Below are 21,941 nucleotides of genomic sequence, written 5' to 3'. Positions count from 1 at the left end.
TGAACAGCAGGTAATAAATGAAAGCTTTATAGCACTCTTACTAGGTAAACAAAAATGGCTCAACAACCCCACAAATGTGTTAAAACCTCTCCCTTTCCCCACAATGGTAGCCAAACAGCATAAATGAATCGACATGAATGCAGATGAATCAAGCAAAGACTCCTCAAAACTTGTTTGTGGTGCCACAAATATTTATTTACTAACAGTTTAGGTCATAAATTTTTTGAAAATCACATGTCCTGGTATGCTGCTGTGTTCTTTACTCTTCCTTTCCCTTTCTTACCATATTTTTTGCCCTTTGGTTTCCTGACACTTCCATTTTCTCTTTTTATGTTCCTGTTATGCTCGCCAAACGGCAGAAACCTGGGGTGTAACTGATCACATCTCTAGAAATCTTTTTCTTATTCTAGGGCTTTCCAAATTAGAACGCGAGACCCAGGTACAGCCCAAATATTACCTATTCAGATTTTCCAAGCAAAGTATGCGTGGAAAAGCCTCTATTCACCTTTCATTTTGTCTAACTAACGGCGCCGTAGTGCCCGAACGCAGATATTGACCAAAAACTAGACTTCCAAAATGGCTTTGCTCCTTTCGAGCGGGCATGAGGTCTATAACATACAATTTATTTCCACTGCAACCAACCCTTCTCTCTACCCCAAAATGTTACCCTGTACGTAGACAGTTGAACCTAACCCAGCGTAGACAGCCGAATCACAGCTGCTAAATTCAGTAGAGAGACGGCACAGCCGTTGGACTAATGTAAAAAGAGCGTTAAAAGAAAAAAAAAAGAAAAAAAAAAAAGCCCAAGCAGAAACCACACGAAGCAAAAACCGGAGAGGCGGGCGTCGCCCAGAATCGCGCCCTCCCGCCGCCTCGCCGGCCGCGAGCACGCCTCCCCGCCGCGGCCACGCCTCCTCCGACCCCGCCCCGCCCCGCCGCGGCCACGCCCGACGTGAGGCGCGGGAGCCGCCGGGCCGGGGGCGGGGCCTGCGCCGCCCTTCCCCCCCCCCGCCGCCGCCGGCGGCCTCCGCGCGGGCCTCCCAGCCCGTATTCCACTCACTTTGTTCTCCGCCTTTGTCCTAATCCACACCAGCAGGTGGAGCCGCAGTTAAAGTTTCCGAGTCCATTCCGGGAGCGGGAGCCCATCTTGCTCGCCGCCGAGGCCCTCGCTGGAGGAGGAGGGTCAGAGCTCGGGTGCAGCCAATCGCGGGCAACGCTGCTAGTTATCAGAGCAGAATGGGCTGTAGTTTAGTGAAATAGGAAAGCTGCAAAACACTGTGGAGTGCTCCCGTGTAAATAAAAAGAGGAAAAAAAAGTTTCTCAAGTCGCCGCTGCACGACGTCGGGCAGGCGCCGGGGCGGGGGTCTGCGCTCTCCCGAGCGGCCGCGCGCTGGACTTTATTGTGCCGCAACAAGCCCCCGTTCCCATTGTTTGTGTTTTTTTCAAAATATGGCAAAGGTTCAGGTGAACAATGTAGTGGTGCTGGATAACCCCTCTCCTTTCTACAACCCGTTCCAGTTCGAGATCACCTTCGAGTGCATCGAGGACCTGTCTGAAGGTGAGTCGGGCGCCCGCCCGCCGCCGGGCTGTCAGTTGCGGGCTGCAGACGTTGAAAGTTTCCCGGGCCCGGCCTCGCGCGGGCGGCCGGTGCTCGGCGCCGGACGGGCGGCGGGCTCGGCTCTGCGGAGGGAAACTTGAAGTTGATGGACGACGGCCGCCGAGGCGCGCGCGGCGTTCGGCCGCAGCCGGGGCGCTTGCCGTGGCTCAACTTGCGAGGAACTTGTTCGAGCGGAGGTAGCCATGTTGTCAGCTTTGTCTGGCGGGCGGGCGGTTCGCGAGACCCGCACTCGCGCCCGCGGCGCCGGCCGGGGGTCGCGCCGGGCTGGCCCTGCGCCGCGAACGGCCTCCGCGACCCCGGCACAGAGGCTGGGAAGGGAGAGGCATGTGTGTGGTCGCGCCGGCGAGTTAGCAGCGGAGCCATCTTACCAAGAGTAGAGAATTGGGCCACCGACCCCGGCGTCACGACGCCTCCTCTCCGCGGGTGACGAACACGGCGCCCCGCCTGCCCACCTTCCTGCCCCCGAGCGAGAGGCAAATCCATTTTTAGAGCTTACACTGGAGTTGCCCTACTCTCTGGGGTGGCCGTGCCCGGCCGCTCTGGGGAGGAGAGCTAGGCTGTCCTCGCGCGGATTTCTGGCTCCCTGGACCAACCAGCGGGGGAGGCGGGCGCAGGCTCGGCCCCTCGGCGCCGCGGGCCGGGCGCCGGCGCTCCCCGGGGACGGCGGGTGCTCCCCCGCGGCATTCCCGGGTCGGCGCCCGGGATGCTCGGGGCGCCCGGGGATGCTGGCGCGCAGGCTCGCCCCGACTGGCGTGGACTCCTGTTCCGTAATGACGGAAACCTTCTGTCCTCTCTCTCAGGAAGAAAAATACTGCTAGGCTAGAAAGTTACATTTAACCCAAGAGCAGAAATAAGTAAAACACTGAAATAATTTCCAGGACTTAATCACTGGCTTCTCAGTAGTCTGAGAAAAGACTTTACTTCAGGAACGTGTTGAAATCTAATTAAAATAACTCCACATCCAAACACCCACAGCATAATACATAAAAGTGGGCTAGGAAATAAAAGGTAAAGTCCTGATAGCAATGCAAAAATCACTGCAATTTTTTCTAAGTTTGTTTTAAGGTCTCCAAAGGTATTTTTATTATGTACATTAATACATATTTAGAAAGCTTAAACTTACCAAGGTTTTTATCTTTGCTGTTAGATTTTATTAAAATAATCCAGTGCTTCCCTTTCAAAATTTGAGGAGAAAAAATTTAACTTCATCAATGGTAATTTTACAATTTAATAGGCGACATACGTATTTGAACTTACAAGTATATTTAACAAAAAATGCACTTAAAATTATGCTAATCATGGTATATAAAGCATTTCACTTAAAAATTAGTTTTTAATCTCCACAAAACGTATTTTATGTAGGATGTTAAAGTTTTCAAATTATAAAAGCGATACATGCTCACTGGAATAAACTTTTTAAAAGTTGTACGTACATATATAAATAGTCCTCTGTACTCAAATGCCTTCCACCATCTCCTGTTAATTATAATTAACACTTTAATCTACACTCTTCCAATAAGTATTAATGCATTCGTAAAGCATATATGCATGCATATATACATACGTGTATATATATATATACACACACATATATATATAAAATATGTAGTTCACATTTTGAAAGACCATTTATTAAACTAATTTCTAATAGGCCACTGATAATAAAATTAAAGAGGATTTTTCTTATTACTCTGAAACCATTTGATTACTTTCCCAGAGTACTACTATAATCATTTCAGCTACCAGGCCAATTTTTCATACCCAACAGTAAGTTTTCCTTTTTATTGCCAATTGCATATAAAAATGGGCAAATGCAAGAGAAACCATTGATTAGTCCATTCCAAAGTACTGTATGTCTTAAGCTTTAGAAGTTCTTCAAATTATAGGTATTTCTCAAGTGAGGCCTTCCATTTTAAGAGCCAGTTTTGGACAAGGATGATAGATGATTCAGGATGTTACAGGGCTTTGACATTGGATTGCTGAAACCCACCATTCACGGAAGCAGAATTATGTTCCATTTTTAACTGGCATCTATTCAGAACTCACCTGAATCACGTCAGAGTTTTTATGATACCAGTATCAACAATACACTTACTTCCACTTGTACACCTCTTCCTAGGGCACTTATACTGGTCATTTAGCATTTTTCAAAAGAGTTTAAGCTGAGTCATACTGAAGCTGCAAAGGAATCTTTCAAAAAGGTGCCATGCTTGTATACTCCATCTAGAGGCTATGTGGATTAAGGAAATTGAGTTTATTTAGCAAAAGCTTCTTATAAGTTCCATACTTTTATATTACAGTTCTTTTAAAAAATCTATTCTTAAAATGAAACTACAGAATATTCTGAAGAGAAATTTTCACTTCATAATTTTGTCTTAAATCCCAAGCCACAGGTTGGCCACCATTTTTCATACTTGACAGGAGACCAGGATGTGTTTGATCTGATGGTTCCCAAGCTTGTACAAGTTTTGATTGACCTACCTACCTGCTAATCTTATGCCCTCTGTAGACGGCTGATTCTTTGTTTCTCTAACAGAATGGAGCCATTTTTTTTTTAAGTTGGTCAATATCAATAATTACAAGCTACTGTCAGTTGAACCTTTACAGTGTACCAGAATTGAACATGGTGATTCTGCTTTTAAACTTCAGGCTTGTTCTAAATCCCAAAGATTACATATTTTACACACTAATCACAGATCTTCCCAAGTAGGGTAATTAGTTTAAAATTCCTTTGGTGACTTCCCTCACTCCTGACCATAAATGCAGATACTTGCAGACTGGGGTTACCATGATTAAATGAAACAATTAGTTAAGTTTTTAAATAAATGAATAAACTCCAACAGAGAACCTGTGCATCTGATTCTATCGCGTCCTCCTTCGAATACAGAGGACAGGGGAATGAAAGCGGCGTTAAAAAAAAAATACTAAGAATAAGACAACTGATGCTAATTATCAATAAGTTACTGAGCATTTTAAACTCAGTAGCTACAGCAAGGATCCCATTAGCATAAAAATTAAGGTACAGGTGTTCACTGAGTTACAGCCTGTGCTCCTTAAGGGTAGATTATCTTTCCATGGCCTCTGTCCTCACCAATCTCCCTCCACCCCCCCTCCATTAAGTTCCTTTATTCCACTATTCATTTGAGAGCCAGAAACGGAAGAATTACCTTCCTAGTTTCGGTTTTGGAAAGAGCCCAGGCTTTGGAGTTGCAGAAACATAGCTTGGGTTCCGATTCTTTGGTTTGCTAGCTCTGTGAATTAGGGTAGATTACTTAGCCTCTTGGAGCCTCAGCTTTCTTGTTTGCATAATAGTATAATTAAATCCGTATGGTAAAGCTGTTGAGATTTAAGTAACAGGTGTGATATTGGCAAGACCAATGCCCAGCACAAAGTAGGTATAAGTTTATAACTCCTGACTATGTTCCTACGCCAGACCACAAATGCCACCTTACCTTATACCAATTAGGAGGCCAAGAGCACTATATGTATTGGTACAAATAAATACATAAGAAATGAACAAAATGTGAAAAGTCCACGTGACAATTACCAGACTTACCCTCACCTGGCTAGTTTAGTAGGTTTTACACTCCTGTCTAAAGTTTCTCCACTTAGCTTTTGGGTTTCCTATGTCATTGATATTTATCTAGTAGATATCTCAAACTTAATATGTCCAAAACTAATCCCCTACCCCTTGCAAAAAAGGTGACTCTTGCTGCCTTTATCTTCAAGATTTATCCAGAGTGTGACTGCTTCTCATCCCCATGGCTACATGTGGTCCAAGCTACCATCAGTTCTTGCCTCATGCCTTAAAATATCCACCTGTTTTTCCCCTCATCGTCTTACAGTCCATACTGAACACAGGATCCAAAAAGATCCTTCTAAAATGCAATTTGGATGTTACCCTCCCAATCAGAACCCTCCCAATGGCTTCACATGCCACTCAGTATAAAAGTCAGAAGTCTTTAATGATGGTCTTTAAAACTTTGCATAATCTGGCCATGCCCCTCACACCCAATCTAATGGTCAGTTCTTTTCCCCTTTATTCAATTTGCACCAGCCCTGGCCTCCTTGCTTTTTCTTGCGCAAGCTAAGCATGCCCTACTTCTAGATACTTGCTATTCCTTCTAACTAGATATTCAGTATTGCTCCTTTCCTCTTTTAATCTTCATCAACAAATAGATGATCTCGTGAGATGACAGATGCAGGGAACTTGCATCTGGAAATGTGCTAGAAGATGGAAATATAAGTGGTCTAGGACAGAGCCATGAAATAAATACATAATAGGTCCTCAGAAAATGACTGCTGACTTAGAGAATAAATCTAAAGCTTTTCAGTAAATTGCAGTTTATCATACAGAATGAATAAGTAGTACCTATACTATTTCTTATCTATTTAGGGAACAAAAATATCTACGCAATCACATAGAAATGGGAATACGATGGTAGCACTAAGTAGATTCTCAACGCATGACTTAGAAACAACCCTCTGGGAGTGCAGCCGTAGCCCTGGTGTAGTGAATCCAAGAGGCAGGCTGCACAGTCCTAAACACCTCAGGAGGACCAGAAGGTCTCAGAGGTGATCTGTATTTGCAGTTGTCTTCCTCCCCCTACTAAATTGGTGGTGGCTCCTTTGAAAGAGCAGTCGTTTTACTCATCTCTGGGCTCTTGTAGCAGAGCGCTCTGTAAAAGGTGCTTAATGAAAGCTGAATTACATATAACAATTAAATTGCATAGAATGTCTTGGGTTGCACTTTAGTGTATCTTATTCCTCCTCATGCCTGTTCCCACCACCTATACTCCTGTATCAAGCGGTTATAAGGATCCTTGGTTTCCTCACCTACGACATGAAGAGGTGTCATGAGGAAAAAACCTGACTGTGGTCCCTTTGACAGTTGATGAGCTGAAGCCCCTTATTTGTGAGCCACAAGGGAAGTTTGCTAATAATGATTTTCCCCACTTTGGAGCCCTCTGATAATCTTGATCATAATATGGGGCAGCCCTTCCAAAGTGTGCTAGTAGCTTGTTAAAAGATGACATGTAAAAAGGGGAGGGATTTCACAGTGAACAAACTTAGGAAATGCTGGATTAATGTTACTGGTGTTCTTTACTGAAGAAGTCTCAGAACACTTACTCTGCCAGTGTGCTTTATGTATCCTCAAGACAAGGTTGTAGCATTTCCCAAGTTTTTGGCCATGTTGTTTTGTTTGTGAGGAGCCCTGCCCAGGGACTAGTGTTTCACAAACGAACATTTTGAGAAACTCCGGTAAGAAATGTAAGAATTTTATAAGGAGCAATTCAATGCCTTTCTGGATCTTCTGCCATGAGAAGCCAATTTTAGCAGCCACTACATGGCTTAAGTGGACATTAAAAGGGTTTTTGAGATCATCTCATAATGTAATTATTGAATATGAAATAATGTTTTGGTTTTTAACCCTAGACTTGGAATGGAAAATTATCTATGTGGGCTCTGCAGAAAGTGAAGAATACGACCAAGTTTTAGACTCTGTTTTAGTGGGCCCTGTTCCCGCAGGAAGGCATATGTTTGTATTTCAGGTAAGATTATTCTTGGTAAATATGTATGCCAAATATATTTCTAAACTATTATCTCATGGTCCTTATCCATTTCCTTTTGGGTTAAATCACTCTGCTTCTGCTGTATGCTGTGAAAGGTTAACGTGATGTTTACTCCAGAGTTTGCACAGCATGCAGTAAAGCTTACAGTGTCATGGCACACATGGTGGTTAATTTGGGGCTCTTCCTGTGAATAGTCCTATAGTATCAGACTTTCAGGGTGGCTGTCCAGCAGCCCAATACAGGGAGTCAGTGTATACTACTAACTGGTATAGTTAGTAATAGGCATCTTCAGTTTATCGTTTCAGCCATTAGGAGTAATGATCACACAACTTTATTTCAGCATAATCAGTAATTGAGCTAGGTTAATAAGTATGCTGCTAGATAGAGATCTATTGCATAAACTTGAATAATTGGAACTAAGGTCCAGTGGTTTACTAAAGCATCTAATCTACACATACTATAGAGGATTACTGTTACAAATCTACTGCTCTATTATTTGTTAGGGGAAATTCTAATACAAATTATGTTCTTGGATATCACTGACAGTATTTGGGTCTGTGCCAAGGCTTTAGACACTGTCTTCTGTATTCAAAGTGTTACTTCTTTTAATCCATGTTAAATTGTTTTATAAAGCTATTCAGTCACTTCTCAATTATCCATGCTTATTATAGGGAGATATTTATAAGTAGCCCAAAGAGTATCCATAGGTTTAAAACAAAACAAAACAATTAATTTTGTTACAAGTATTTCTATACAACAGAGTCTAGTTGAGTAGAACCTACTGAAAAGACTTCATCAGGAAAGAAAATTACCTCTTCTATCCCCGACTTCCTTTTTTTCTCATTTCACAGATGGGACCAATTTAAATGAATACTGTTGGTCAGCTAATCCCATCAGATATGGGCCAGGAATTATAAACATATGGTATCTCTAGAGCTGCTACCCATCCATCCCCTCTCCTAAACACAGATTTCGGAATCCTGGTCTCCTAGTCTTAGTGCTTTTTATTAAAAACCGACAATTTACTATGTTTAAACAAATGGTTAAGAAAAGCTCAAATATATTAGTTCAAATCTACTCATTAAAAGTGCTATTAACATGAGTTGTGTGAGTGCATAACCTTGGTGAAAGATGTGGGTACCAGAGAATGTGTAGAGGAAAGCACTGCAGTTAAAGACCTGCTTCATTCACATCCTGGCTCTGTTGCTTATTAGACACATGTGACGTTAGACAGGCTCCCTAGCCTCCCTTAGTCACTCTAGTCATCTATAAAATGTGGATAATACCTCATCAGAATGTTATGAGGATTAAATGAGGAATAAAGCAGTTAAGTGTCATCACTGACAAATAGTGCCCTACTTCTATAATTAGAACTAAATTTTTATTCCCTTACGTTCTTGAAATTATTACAAAACAGTATTTGCTTTGACCCACAAGTTTGGAAAACCCATACTTCACTGATGATAATTCACGATGTGGTAAGAAACATGGATTGACATGTAGTGATACACCTTTTTATGCTACTATAAAACCCACAAATAAATCCTTTGACTTTGAAACAAATCCTTAAAATGTCTTTTCTGTGTGTTTACGTTGTTAAGAACACTCTTAAGCTTTTGGCTTAGAGTGAATAATTTATTCAAAAATATTTCCCTCCAGTGATTTTCCAGTAGTTTTACCTTGGTATCAGTGTTCATGTTGCCAAAAAGGACAGAGAAAGCACCATGCGATTTAAATCAGATGGTCACCCTGTACATTTTACAAAATTCACCATTATCAACAAAAAGGGACTAAAATACAGTTTTTGTTTTGTGCTTTAAACAAACTGCCATAGTATTTTCTTGGTCTGCCATGAATAAGCACGCCTTTCTCCTGAGTGTGTCAAAGGCTAGCAGGAAGATGTCCAGACATCTGCCTAGTACTGCCGGTTGAAGTTAAAAATCTCTACCTATCACTTCATCCGAAGTGATATGAGAGGCCTATGAGTTTTTCTACTTGAATGTGAATTTGCTCAAGTTGAATCCTTTGGCAAACAAATTTTAAAACACAAACATGGATAGAACCAATTTACTGAGAGGATGGGAAGCACTATGGGGGCAAGGTTTCCACAGCAGTACTGAACTACCTCTGTTTCCAGTTCTCCACTCATTTCCAGAACATTAGAATCTCTTTGGATAACCTGGAAGTAACCTGACCCCTCTGGGGGGAGGGGTTGCACAGGATCTATAAGACAAACAGCATACTCTCAGGCCCTCAGTCTTCCTGTTGATCTCTCTCCGATTACTCAAATTATTTCATGTCAGGAATTGAGTTATGAATGAATTTCAAAATACTACAGATGTACTGTGTGCCCAGAGCTGTGCCAGACATGAGATTATAAAGATGAAATGGACAGAACTTCTGTCCAGGAAAAAGCTTAGAATCCCAGCAAAGACTGAAGGGTAAACATATTTATTTATATTATTGGACATATATTAGTAGAGGATGGGTGTCAAGTAATTTTAAGTGCAAAAACAGTATTATTAATTCTACCTTCTGAATCAGAAAGGGGTTCACTGGAGTCACCTCTATGGCTCAGTTGGTTTAGTGTCCAACTCTTGATCTCAGCTCAGGTCTTGATCTCAGGGTTTTGAGTTCAAGCCCCATGTTAGGCTCCACACTGGGCATGGAGTCTACTTAAAAAAGAAAGGGCTTCACTAAGGATACATTTCATGCAAATTTAGAAATATGAATTTTTTAGGATGTTAGGGAAGAACGATACAGGCCAAGAGAATGGTATATGCAAGGCACAGAGGCATGAAAGATTACCACTACATTTTAAAGAACTCTAATCCTAGAATAAGACTAAGAGGTGTAGAATTAAAAGGAATGTGAATGGTTGAAGACAAATTGTGAAGGGCCTTATAAATGAAATTAAAGAACAGATTTTCATCTAAGAAATGGAGTAATCATCTGGAGTTTTTAAAAACTGGTGAAGGAATAGGAATGGATCTTTGCCCAGCTAACGTTGGCAGTGGTGCAAATAGCAAGCGAGCTGTGGGATCCTAGTTAGAAAGTTTCAGCAGTATTCCAGATAAGAGAAGAAGACATGAGCTGAGTCTTCAGAGATGAGAAATGTTGAGACTGGCTGGATATGGGAGGTAGGGAAGAAAGGGTACTGAAATTTTTAGCCTAGGTTGATGTTTTAGACTAGATGGATATTGTGTACCTTTTTGTACCATCTACATGTGGTAGGTACACAATAATCATTAGTCTTTGATGATAACGGCCTGATTGAGAATGTCAGCCAGGGGTGTTCCCAAGCTATGGCACTGGCTGAAGTATTCACTCAGGCCCAGGGATGTTCTTTAGTGTCCTGGCAAGAAGAGTAAGCTAATCTGCTGGGAATGAGCTTCATCCATTCACCACTCAGAATGGCTGCCTCAGGTCACACTCAGATACTGTCACTCTCCCTCAGCCCATGACTCCTTGCAACCAGTTTCCTTACTGCCTCGCGCACTGCCATGGAGAGGACCCTAGCCTTTGCTCATGCTGTTAGCCTTCTCCAGCTCACTTGCTTCACCTTCTGCATTCCTCAAGATTCAGCAGCTTGATTCAAAACAATGTCATTAAGTGTATCTGCTTAAACCAATCTTTACCTTCATTGTATTTCCATAGTATGTGTGGTTTAAGTAGTATACTATATTTTAGTGCCTATCAAAGTCATTCACAATAGACGATTAATATTTTTGAAAATCTGCTGTAGAGCTATTTCTATTCCATTTTCAGTCTTGTATTAACTTACTATTAGACTATCTGTGCAGGGTGGGAGAGTGGGTGTGAGAATATGTGTCCTGAGTATAAGAAACTAATATAATAAATGTTTGCTGCCAACAGGCTGTGTGGAGATCATTGAATACTTACTAATTTAGGTTTGAAAATTATGACTGGAAATTATGACTGGAATCAATTAGATTATGGCTCAATTGTTTGCTATATTTTATAAAAGGTTTTATAATTGAACATTGTATAATCCCTCATGAACTATCACACAGTCTGGCTAGACTTACCTTCCTATAAAAAGTAGTGACGTTTTTAGGTGCACAGAGTAATTAGGTATACTGTGGAGAAATTTTTGAACTCTATTTTCTGACTATAAGTCAATCTCAAAAATGAGCATTTGCCTTCCCAGTATGATTTCCAAGTTTTTCTTGCTCTGCCCTTAACTGATGGTGCTCAAGGTAACCAAAACTCCAGTCTTGCTTGCAGTTAATAGCCTTTTGTGATGTGTTTCTTTTCTTTTTAAATTATTCTAGGCTGATGCACCTAATCCAGGACTCATTCCAGATGCAGATGCAGTAGGTGTAACAGTTGTGCTAATTACATGCACCTATCGAGGTCAAGAATTTATTAGAGTTGGCTATTATGTAAATAATGAATATACTGAGACAGAACTAAGGGAAAATCCGCCAGTAAAACCGGACTTTTCTAAGGTAATGTTCTGACTATTCCTTTTTCATTACTTTTACTATACTTTATTTAAGTAGGTACCATTTCATAATATATTATGAAAATAGTTTGGAGACAAAATCAATTTGAGGTCCTTGTGCCAACTGGGGAAACTAACCATTCCGTTCCCATACTTGACCTCAGACCCTACCTCCTGATGAATCATTAGTCATTAATGTTGGTCAGGCACCTTCATTCTCTGATGGTTTAGAAAGTTGAAAGTGCCTCCTATAAGAAACAGATAGTTGTTTACAACTTTCCCTATGGCACTTCCCATACATGATTATGTCTTAGAGGTTAAATCAAAGGTCTTAAGTATTTCTGGATATGGAAAACAGCTTCTGAGTGAGAAGTTGAAACCTGTGCTTCAGAAATACAGATTCTCAGAAATACTTCCTATTTTATGATTTTTCACTGGGACCTGTAACAGTTTAGTAACTGGTGACTTAATGTGAGATTGAACACTCCATCTGCCCGATCATGCAAGAAAAATTACATGGGAGTAGAATGGAATGTTCTTTCTGAAAATTAGGCTGGAATATTTAATCCCAGTATGGAACCTTCCAGTGACTCAGTGTATTAGTTACCTACATGGCACCTTGTATAGCAAAAAACAAACAAAAAACTAGAATACTGTTTCTGAGAATGAACCATAATAATTAAAAGGTAGGAAACCACTAATAATGAGAAGTTATATTTGGGGAGATTTTTATTTTCTTTGAAAATATTACTGAAGAGACACCACATCAATCTAAAAAGCATACTAGTTAGATAAAGTGTCCTGTGAAGAATTCACCCTCAAAAAAGAAAAGATTCCTTTTAGGAAACAGAAGTATAAAGGGGGTTAGTATTTTGTCGGTTAGTAAATGATCTGGATGAATTCCCTCAGATTTTCCATATCCTATTTCCATTAGGCTAAAATAATTTTTTTTGCTGTAGCCCTAGTCCTTGTGCATTAGTTATGTTAAAGGTGCTTTACTTAATTTTATGCCTTTGTGTATGAACTTAGCCATTTAGGAGTACTGATTTAAAGAACCATTTTATTAAGCTCCTATTTGTATGTGGTATCTAACTTTCTTAATGTTTTCTATTTATATATTTCCTTCTTCCTTTAGCTTCAAAGGAACATTTTGGCATCTAATCCCAGAGTCACAAGATTCCACATTAATTGGGAAGATAACACAGAGAAACTGGAAGATGCAGAGAGCAGTAATCCAAATCTACAATCACTTCTTTCAACAGATGCATTACCTTCAGCATCAAAGGGATGGTCCACGTCAGAAAACTCACTAAATGTCATGTTAGAATCCCATATGGACTGCATGTGACCACCTGCCATCCCTTTAGTACAAATTAAGCTATAAAAACACACAGAACTATTTCCCTGAAATTCCGTAAGTACATAGTCAAGACACAATGTGAAGAATTTGTTTAAAAACATCCTGTAGAAAGTTTATAAGAAAACCAGTATTTGAGCAAATTGTGGAATATAAATACAACTATTTTTAAGTAATTTTTTTCTCTAATGTGTTATTTTATTTGTTCTGAAACTAATCTGATTAAAACATATATATTATTTTCTTCTCCTCTATATGTAATTAAAGCACTTATAAAGAAAAATATAAATCATTAGACCAGGTTGTAAAGCTGTCTTAGCCTTTTGGATAATAATCTTTGGACCACTACTTTACTGGCCTTCAGAAAAACAAACTTCTGACTTCAACTAAAATGTTTCTTCCTGTGATAAATAGTTTGGTTTAATGTAAAGGGCAAATTTCCATTCTTTTTTTGTCATGTCCTTAAAGAAGGGATTTGAAGTCAACTATATGCTACCGTGAACTTTAGGACCTGATTTTCTAGGCCACCTTGAAGCCTCTCATGGCTGCTATTACATGGAAGGTTAGACAGCATTCAGTTTGGTTTCTAAGATGATAACAAATGTGGTTAATTGTTCTTAGGTCCTTTCGCTATGGTTTTTGTTTTATAACAGTTTAGGACATAAGAGTACTCTTTGAATCATACATCATTTTTAGCCAGTGAATTCAACATGTCAAGAGTAGATATAAACTTGCTAAGTTTAAGAATAGGATATTATAATGACTTAGACCTATTCGTGAGATTTATAAAAATACTATGAACTTAACTCTTCAAAATTGACTTGGTAGATCATCTGTTGTTGGCAGCATTTATTAAAAAAACAGTGGATTTGGGAAGGTGTATTTAGCTTTATCATAATAGATAAGTCACTATTTTGGAAATATATATATTTTCACACATGTGGTACTCTTCTCCATATCCCTTGACACTCATGCAGAATAAGATTAGGCATATTTGTGGTTGATATATTTTAGATAAGTCTTTCCAGATAAGTTTTTTAAAAGCAATCTTGGAAAGGAATCCATTAACTAAGTGGGCCAAAAGGTTCTTTTTCTTTGATGAGAGCTAGGTCCTTCCTCAAAGTTTCTTATGCTTCATTAAATTAAGTGTAGAATATTCTCATTACTCTTGCTGCTAAGCAAGACATTAGCCATATGATGCAGTTATGCAGTGCCTTCATATCTAAAACTTTTATACTGCACTTTTTAAAGCTATTATTTTGAGGAAGGGAAAAGGGCATTTGTTTGAATATGGATTCTAAGTTGTATATATTTCCTGTCATTCTAAAAAAGAATTTGTGAAGCAAAATTTTGCTAAATGTTAAACTTTAAAATTTAATATACCAGATTATTAAAATACTGTCCACTAACTAGTTCACAGATTTTTAAAATAAAATACATCCAACTGTTAAAACTATATGAAGAAAATTTCATTTTTGTCTAATTGCAATTAAAGGAAAATGTTAAAATATTAAAATGAAAATAAAAGTAAAATTTTCCAACAAAGAGCTCAGTGGTTAATATAACAAGAACAAGATATGTGCTTATTAGAAATAAAGCATATATAAGCCAAATTACCAAATAAAGTAATTTACTGCTGAGTTTTTATTCTAATTATAATGACTGATTTGTACTGACACAGGGTTAGGTTTTTACATCAATTTGTAAACGGATAGGTAATTTTCACAAAAGGATAAGACTTAGTTTTTAAGTCATCTCTTAAAATTTTTATGATTCTATAAGATTTAGAATTCAGACATTAGGGGCTAAGAAGCTATAGCACGGGGGTTTTATTTTCCCTGTTTAGCTTCATTTATAGACACTATCTGAATTATAGCTAAAATATTTGGAACAGTTTTTCTCCTTTTTGATCATAGTAAATAGCTCTGTCATGAAAAGATAAACTCGAACCAATTACCTATGCCACAGAAGAGAGAAGCAAGTAGGCTGGAAGGAGTGAGGATATCAGTTGCTAAGAAAACATTCAGGAAATCTGAGGAACATGCATGCATTTGTTCATTTATAACCTTAGGCTTCCATGTGGTCTTATTTGGTTTTAAGATGTGGGGTTTCTAATTTTACCAAGAAAGTCTATGGGAGCAATTTTCAAAACTTTTTACTGTAATCCCTGATTTAAGGGGGGAAAAAAGTATGACCCTGTAACACAAGTACTTATGTTAATTTTCATGAAAATGCACCCATATAGTGCATCTTTAATATGTGCAGTATATTTTGGTATCTTTCATTGTATTTCACTTTTAAAGTGCTGGTTTTGACGCCCTGAACTGGCACGGATGATTCTAAGGGGTTGCGATACACAGTTTGAAGAAAGGCTAGTCTGGCCTTTGAAGTAGATGAGACTTAGCAATAACTTTTCTATCATTCTAAAATTTATATTCCCTGTACCTGTCTCTTCTATTTGGATTATGATCTTGACATTAAAAAAAGAGGGAAAAGTGCTAGTGTAGTGAATCAGCAGCCATTCACTTGAAAACTGTCCAGCTATTCTGAAATTACTAGTAGCCCACCAGATAGCCTGGACTCATTTCTTGGCCCTCCATATAATTCTTAGGAACATTCCACATAATTCTTGGCAAACAATTTTACTTGTTTGTTATTGGTATCATTTTATACAGAACTCTAGAACAGGGGGTCATAAGAATTTTTAAGTGCTCATAAAGTGTTCTTTATATATTCTTGCCTACTACCCTTCCAGTATGCTGAACCTTGTCTATCTACGCCTCTGCATTCACAAATCCCTTCTCAGCAATGCTTAATGTACTATTCGGTTATATTTCAAAATCCGAGTTCCTTAGAATGGGGCTTTCCTTATATAGGACCATTAATGCAGCATTTGCTGCTTTATGAGAAATTTTATATTATAAGTTTCTCATAAGAAATTTCAGCACAGGCTTCCCTTAATAAGTAGCAAAGAACATTTGTAAAATGTGTGAAACCAAAGGCCTATTACAGACAGAAGAATAGGAGAAATATTTCCCCATTCAAAACTGTAATATGGAATCAAGACATGTTTTCTAAAAATTTTCCTAAAATTACTTTATAATCAACTCCTGACATTCTGTCTGCAAAGGCTTTTAAATGTATTTGTTGAAGAATCATCACAACATACGAATGAAGCTCTACCATGTAATGAAAGTATGCTTTCCACGTATTAAGACAATTTTCTACCTAAGAATTTTCAGTAGGAGCTACTATTGCCTCTGAGATCTCTAAGCACAAAAAAGCCTCAAGCCCAACGCCATTGATCTACTTTGGTAAAGTGAGATTTTTTCCCATTTATCTCAACTTTCTGTTTACTAGGTCCTCATAAAATGCCAGATGGTGCATGCTTTTTCCACATTAAATAGGATCTTTCAAAACTAAGATGCAAATAGATATATGGGATAAGTTTTAGGAAAATAAGTGAAAGTGGAACTTTTAAAATATTTTCTTAGAGCTACAAAAGTACTGCTACATATTTTCTTTGATTTTTGGCAGTAACTTAAAAATTAGCTTGAAATTTATCCTATGTTAGGTACTTTTTCATCAGAAAAACATTGTTAGCATCTGTAGTACAGTTAAATTAACTGAAATTATCATGTAAAATACCTGCACTAGTAGATCCAATTCCTGTGGTGAGCACAGATCGTGGTGTAATCTTTGCTGCATACTTGAGGAACTGAGATTTCCCTGTGCCAGGATCCCCAACCAATAAAAGATGAGATTCACCTAGAAAAAAGTTAATAAAGTTTTAAATTTTTATAAAAAGACCCATGAATAAGTGTAATTAATCAAGAAGAAAATGGTCTACTTGGAATGCCAACACAATTTATATTTTATGCTTTTGCTGTATACTTAAGGTCATTTAAGGACAGGCTTAACCAGATAGCCTTAGAAAAGCTAACTATCACCATAAATAACAATCTAAGTGATTTCTGAATGTGACATTTAAAATCTAAGTTAATAGACTTTGTGCTGTTTCCAGATGTTCAGGCATATGTTTAACATTTAAAAATTTTTTGGCTTATAAAGTTTCTGATTTTATTTAAATCTATTTTTATTTCTTATTTTATTTAAAGATTTTATTTATTTATTTGAGAAAGAGAGAGAGAGCACACAAGCAGGGGGAGGGGCAGAGAGAGAGGGAGAAGCAGGCTCCACACTGAGCAGGGAGCCCAATGCGGGGCTCCATTCCAGGACCCCGGAATCATGACCTGAGCTGAAGGCAGACACTTAACTGACTGAGCCAGCCAGGTGCCCCTTAATCTATTTTTAAATACCAAACTACTTAAGTCTTTCCATACAAGCCATACAAATATTTTATTCCATTTTTATTTAAGTATTTGTAAGTGTTCAGGACTTTATAAGTGCTTTATAAGTATCAAATCGCTTATGATAACAGTTAAATGACCTTTTTATGAAAATTTTAGTAATTTAATGAAATATCTACCTTAAAGTACTTATTTTCAAATGTAACAAATGAACATGAGTATCTTGTGGTATGTATTATCTCACTGATCAAATTTATTCAGTAATATTCAAGTATTTCCTAAATACATTAATAGGAAACTCCTATTTAAGCTCAAGATTTAGCAAGGTGCCTTGCAATGAGTAGGTAATCAAAACATACAATACACATAAACTTTATTATACTTACTATTCTATACTGTACCATATGGTTTTAGAAATCTTACTAACAGCCTTGTTTATAACAATGTCCTTTTAGTCTTTGGTTATTATGACCCTCGGGTGGCCTATATTAGGGCCATAATAAACCTACTCTATGCCAGATTCAGGTCAGTTAAATGTGTTAGCCACAAAAGAGCTTTCTGCCATTTGAACATAATTATACACTTAGAGTAATCTTTGCTTGAACGTGTGACCTACAGCAGCACCTCATGGCAGATGGCACTTTTGCTACCTACCAGCAGAAGGGGAATCAGCAGGCAGATGACTGAGAGCAGCAGTCTGAGAGCAACACACTGACAGTCACAGACGGAGAGATGCTGACTTGGAGACCTTAAAAAGCACTATTCCTAATCTTTTTCCCTTGAAGACAGACTGGAGATCCAATGAAAAACAGTAATCAAAATGTAAAGACTTTATCTTGTGGCACCCTTACAGATTGGAGCAAAGATTATGGTTAGAAAATAAAGCTCAAGAAGTCATTTTTATTCAGGAAAGAAAAATTCTGGCTTCTCACCTTGTATGTATTAACATTTCTCAAAAAGTTTTAGGTAGGTACTAACCTCTGACCCGTGTTCCTGTAGCATCAGTCCTTTGAATCCCACCAGCCAGCACCATGGCCACAGCAAGCTTTACTAGATACATCCCAAAAACTTGAGGGCACAAGCTGGCCAATATTTCATTCCTTCCTAGGAAAGGCAGAAAGGTCAGATGTTAACAGTTTTCAAGAAATCCTATCTGAAATTTCCTTTCTTATCCTAACTTCCTAGAAATATACTCTGCCATCTAAAATGATCAAGAGGACCATTTCCAAATGCCTAAAAGGAATAAATAACTGTTTTGGTCCTAAAATTCCTTCTCTTATTAATGCCATGATATAAGAAAAGTCTGCTTTTTATTCCTTGCTTTTTATTTTTATACCTGCTTAAGTTTCCATAAATTTATCATACTTTATAAGGGACAGAAAGGAATCGCTTTTATTCCCTCATTAAGCCAACATTATCCCTTTAAAATACCACTGTACTTTACTCCACTGCCTAAATGAAATGAAGGTGTTCGATCTCCAGCAGTAAGTCAGATTGCAGGAGCCAGTAATCTTTAAATACAAGAGGTCCTTGGAGCTCCAGAGGTATAAGAGAAGTAAAATCAATCTACCCTGTGAGTCAGTTTAGCATTTGCTCTGAACAATTTGGTACAATCTGTTTTACCTAGAATAAGTTACCAGGGTATCAGAGTATTAAAAAGATCATTATAAACTACAATTCTAGCAATGAAGCTAGAAGTCTTGGATTCCCCTGATCATGTGTTGTTGCTTCTTCTTAAGATTTTATTTTAGAGAGAGAGAGCAGGAGGGGCAGAGGGAGAGAGAGAGAATCTCAAGCAGACTGCGCCGAGCACAGAGCCCATCTCGGGGCTTGATCCCAGGACCCTGAGATAATGACCTGAGCTGAAAACAAGAGTCAGAGGCTTAACCCACTGTGCCACCCAGGCACTTCTTTTTTTTTTTTTTATTTATTTGACAGAGATAGAGACAGCCAGCGAGAGAGGGAACAAGCAGGGGCAGTGGGAGAGGAAGAAGCAGAGGAGCCTGATGTGGGGCTCGATCCCATAACGCCAGGATCACGCCCTGAGCCGAAGGCAGACGCTTAACCGCTGTGCCACCCAGTCGCCCCCACCCAGGCACTTGTGATCATGTGCTTTATTTTTTTTTTAAGATTTATTTATTTATTTGACAGAGCACGCGCACACGCACAGGTAGGGGGAGCAACAGGCAGAGGGAGAAGGAGAAGCAGGCTCCCCGCTGAGCAGGGAGCCCGATGCAGGGCTGGATCCTAGGACCCTGGGATCATGACCTGAGCCAAAGGCAGACACTTAACAACAGAGCCACCCAGGCACCCCTGATCCTGTGCTTTAAATAAGAGAATATCACTGGGTTTCTGTTTTCAGAAATGTAAAAACACCACATCTGAGAATCTGTCTATCCCACATATAAATAAAATAGGTATTTCATTCAATCACCGGCCTAATTAACCAGCAGAGGCTCTTAGAACCTATGACATCCTAACAAGCCTGTCTTGAGTTTGTCTTAACTTATATGGAATCCACTACTGTGACGGTACTCTGTCTACATGCTGGCAACTAATTTGCATGTTTTAGGACTTCCATGTTTGTGCTCATGTTTCAGAGGTAGCTCTTTTGAGGAGGAAAATAAGCTTGTAAATATTTAGCTGATTATTCCAGTTTCAGAAGCTTTTCTGCCAAAGCATTAAGGGAAAGGAAAGGGGCTTCCCCCAGAATTTACGGCCTTATACACAAAGGCTACTTTTTGTAATGAATCAGAATTGATCCAATTGCAATGTAGGGTGATATGACCTGGGATGGCAGAAATGGTGAAGAAAGAAAACCTTTTAGTAAAATGAGGATCAGAAAAAAGGATTAATAAATCCTAGAAGGCAGTTCATTAACTGCCAGAGGGAATCCCTCCCTTTCCTGAGGTAAAAGCCCAGAGGAAAAAAGATAAAGAAGGTTTGGGATCTAAGCAAATAAGACCTTTCAATAGGTAGGTAAATTCTGACCAGAATTACACATACAAAGAAGGAATAGCCCCAACAAGCAGATTTAGGAGTAGGCAAACTGACCTGGGAGACTTCTATACCAGCTTTGCTGAATGAAGGTGGATTCAGTGACTGATGTGCTGACAGGAAACATACCCCAGTGGTAAAGAGCACAGGCTCTGGGGTCAGAGGCCTGGATTCACATCCCAGTGCTACTACTTACTACCCGTCTAACCTTGGGCAAGTTTCTTAACCTCTCTGCCTCTATTTTCTTATCTTTAAAATGGAATGATAATGGTATCTTGTAGAACTGTTGAGGACAAAGGACATAATTAGTGTGTGGCACACAGAATAAACAATACCTGACACACTTAACTGTTAAACTATTATATTACCTGTATTACTTGTGCTTATTTCTGATCTCAAGATTTCCTCACAATGTAGTTAACACAAAAGATATACTATAAAGTCAGGTCTGAAGTACCAGAGAAAAATAAAGGGGAAGAACCATTCCCTTAAACTTGTTGTCTAAAGTTCCTTGAATCATGGCAATAGATGCTCCCAATGGCTGTATCATGGAAGAGTATGCATTAGAGTTAATACTCCCCCAACCCTATCTCCTCCCAAATTTCTGATTCTAGACCATGTTAATAGTGTGTCTATGGCTTATTAGCCCACTCTTGTGGCATGGACCTCAGTTACCCCAATGAAGAGGACTTCCTAGATCTAAGGTAACTAAGTCATCCCAGAATGGGTTCAGATGGCCCAAAAGACCCCAATCCCTACATCTGGGTTTCTATTCAGCATCTACGCATGAGGGTCAGAGGATCCCTTACATTACTATAGACTGGAATAAAGGCTTCAGCTTCTAGACAGTACCCACAGTATGAGATCTTAATGGAGCAGATCAACCTCCAAGAGCTGAGCAGTAAAGTAATCTCTGGCTTTAGACTAGCAAAATGAAGACCTCCTTCTGGATACAGCTCCCCACCTTCACCACCCCTTCCCTTATTCCCCTCAACGAGCACACATACACTTGGAATTGGTAAAGTACATGTACTGGTACTGGGTATTTGGGAAACTAAGAAAGCAGAATCCCTTCAGACTAAAAAGAAAAATGTTGCCTCATTTTCTTTCTTTCCTTACTTACGTTTCTTACAAGGTCATTATATTTACGTCTTCCTTTTATCCAGTAAATGAGTTGTACATCCATAACCTTCTAATTAAAATACTCTCTTAATTGCCAGCACAAAGCACTTCTCATGGTCTGTTTAGAACACTATATGATGCCCTTCCTTCACTGTTACAGGAAGAGCTGAGCTGTGGCACTGCAATTAATAAGAAATGACTGTGGTCCAAGGAAGAGTTATAGATTTTTGTGAGGCCCTGACCGTAAGAAACAATTTTAAATACAAAAATTCATTTAAAAATATGTATGGTTCTTAAAGGGCTTGCTTAATAAAGCTACAATGTGGAGAACTTTAGTTCCTTCTGTACCGATTAGATAAAAGAATGATCAGGAATCACTACATACGTGCCATATGCAGAAGCAAAAGAAAAATATCATCACACAAAATAAAAGCAAAGTACCTATAGTTAGGCAAATAAGAACCTTATTTTGTGAATTGGTATCTGTCCAGTTCAG

General features: G+C 39.0%; 2 protein-coding genes across 4 annotated transcripts in view; one reads left to right on the top strand and one right to left on the bottom strand.

Moving 5' to 3' along the window:
• MCM9 (minichromosome maintenance 9 homologous recombination repair factor) overlaps nucleotides 1-21,941 on the bottom strand; it is a 99,413-nt gene that overhangs the window by 58,847 nt on the left and 18,625 nt on the right. For 2 of the 3 annotated variants that reach the window (XM_026504700.4, XM_057311117.1), the window contains exons 6-7: nucleotides 18,305-18,430; nucleotides 16,665-16,784 (exon numbers count right to left, since the gene is read on the bottom strand). In XM_026504700.4, coding sequence (XP_026360485.2) covers nucleotides 16,665-16,784; nucleotides 18,305-18,430 — 246 coding nt within the window. Of the gene's footprint in view, nucleotides 1-2,342; nucleotides 3,849-16,664; nucleotides 16,785-18,304; nucleotides 18,431-21,941 lie in introns of those variants that run through there. The other variant, XM_057311118.1, reaches the window with a different exon arrangement.
• ASF1A (anti-silencing function 1A histone chaperone) lies at nucleotides 1,446-14,654 on the top strand. The gene is made up of 4 exons (XM_026504703.4): nucleotides 1,446-1,558; nucleotides 7,055-7,170; nucleotides 11,487-11,663; nucleotides 12,795-14,654. The coding sequence occupies exons 1-4, from the start codon at nucleotides 1,450-1,452 to the stop codon at nucleotides 13,005-13,007; spliced, it is 615 nt and encodes a 204-aa protein (XP_026360488.1). The 5' UTR covers nucleotides 1,446-1,449; the 3' UTR covers nucleotides 13,008-14,654.

This window comes from Ursus arctos, unplaced genomic scaffold, assembly GCF_023065955.2.
Source record: "Ursus arctos isolate Adak ecotype North America unplaced genomic scaffold, UrsArc2.0 scaffold_13, whole genome shotgun sequence".
NCBI lineage: Eukaryota > Metazoa > Chordata > Mammalia > Carnivora > Ursidae > Ursus > Ursus arctos.
The sequence above is the reverse complement of the archived record's forward strand: the minus strand, read 5'-3'. Positions and strand labels throughout refer to the sequence as shown.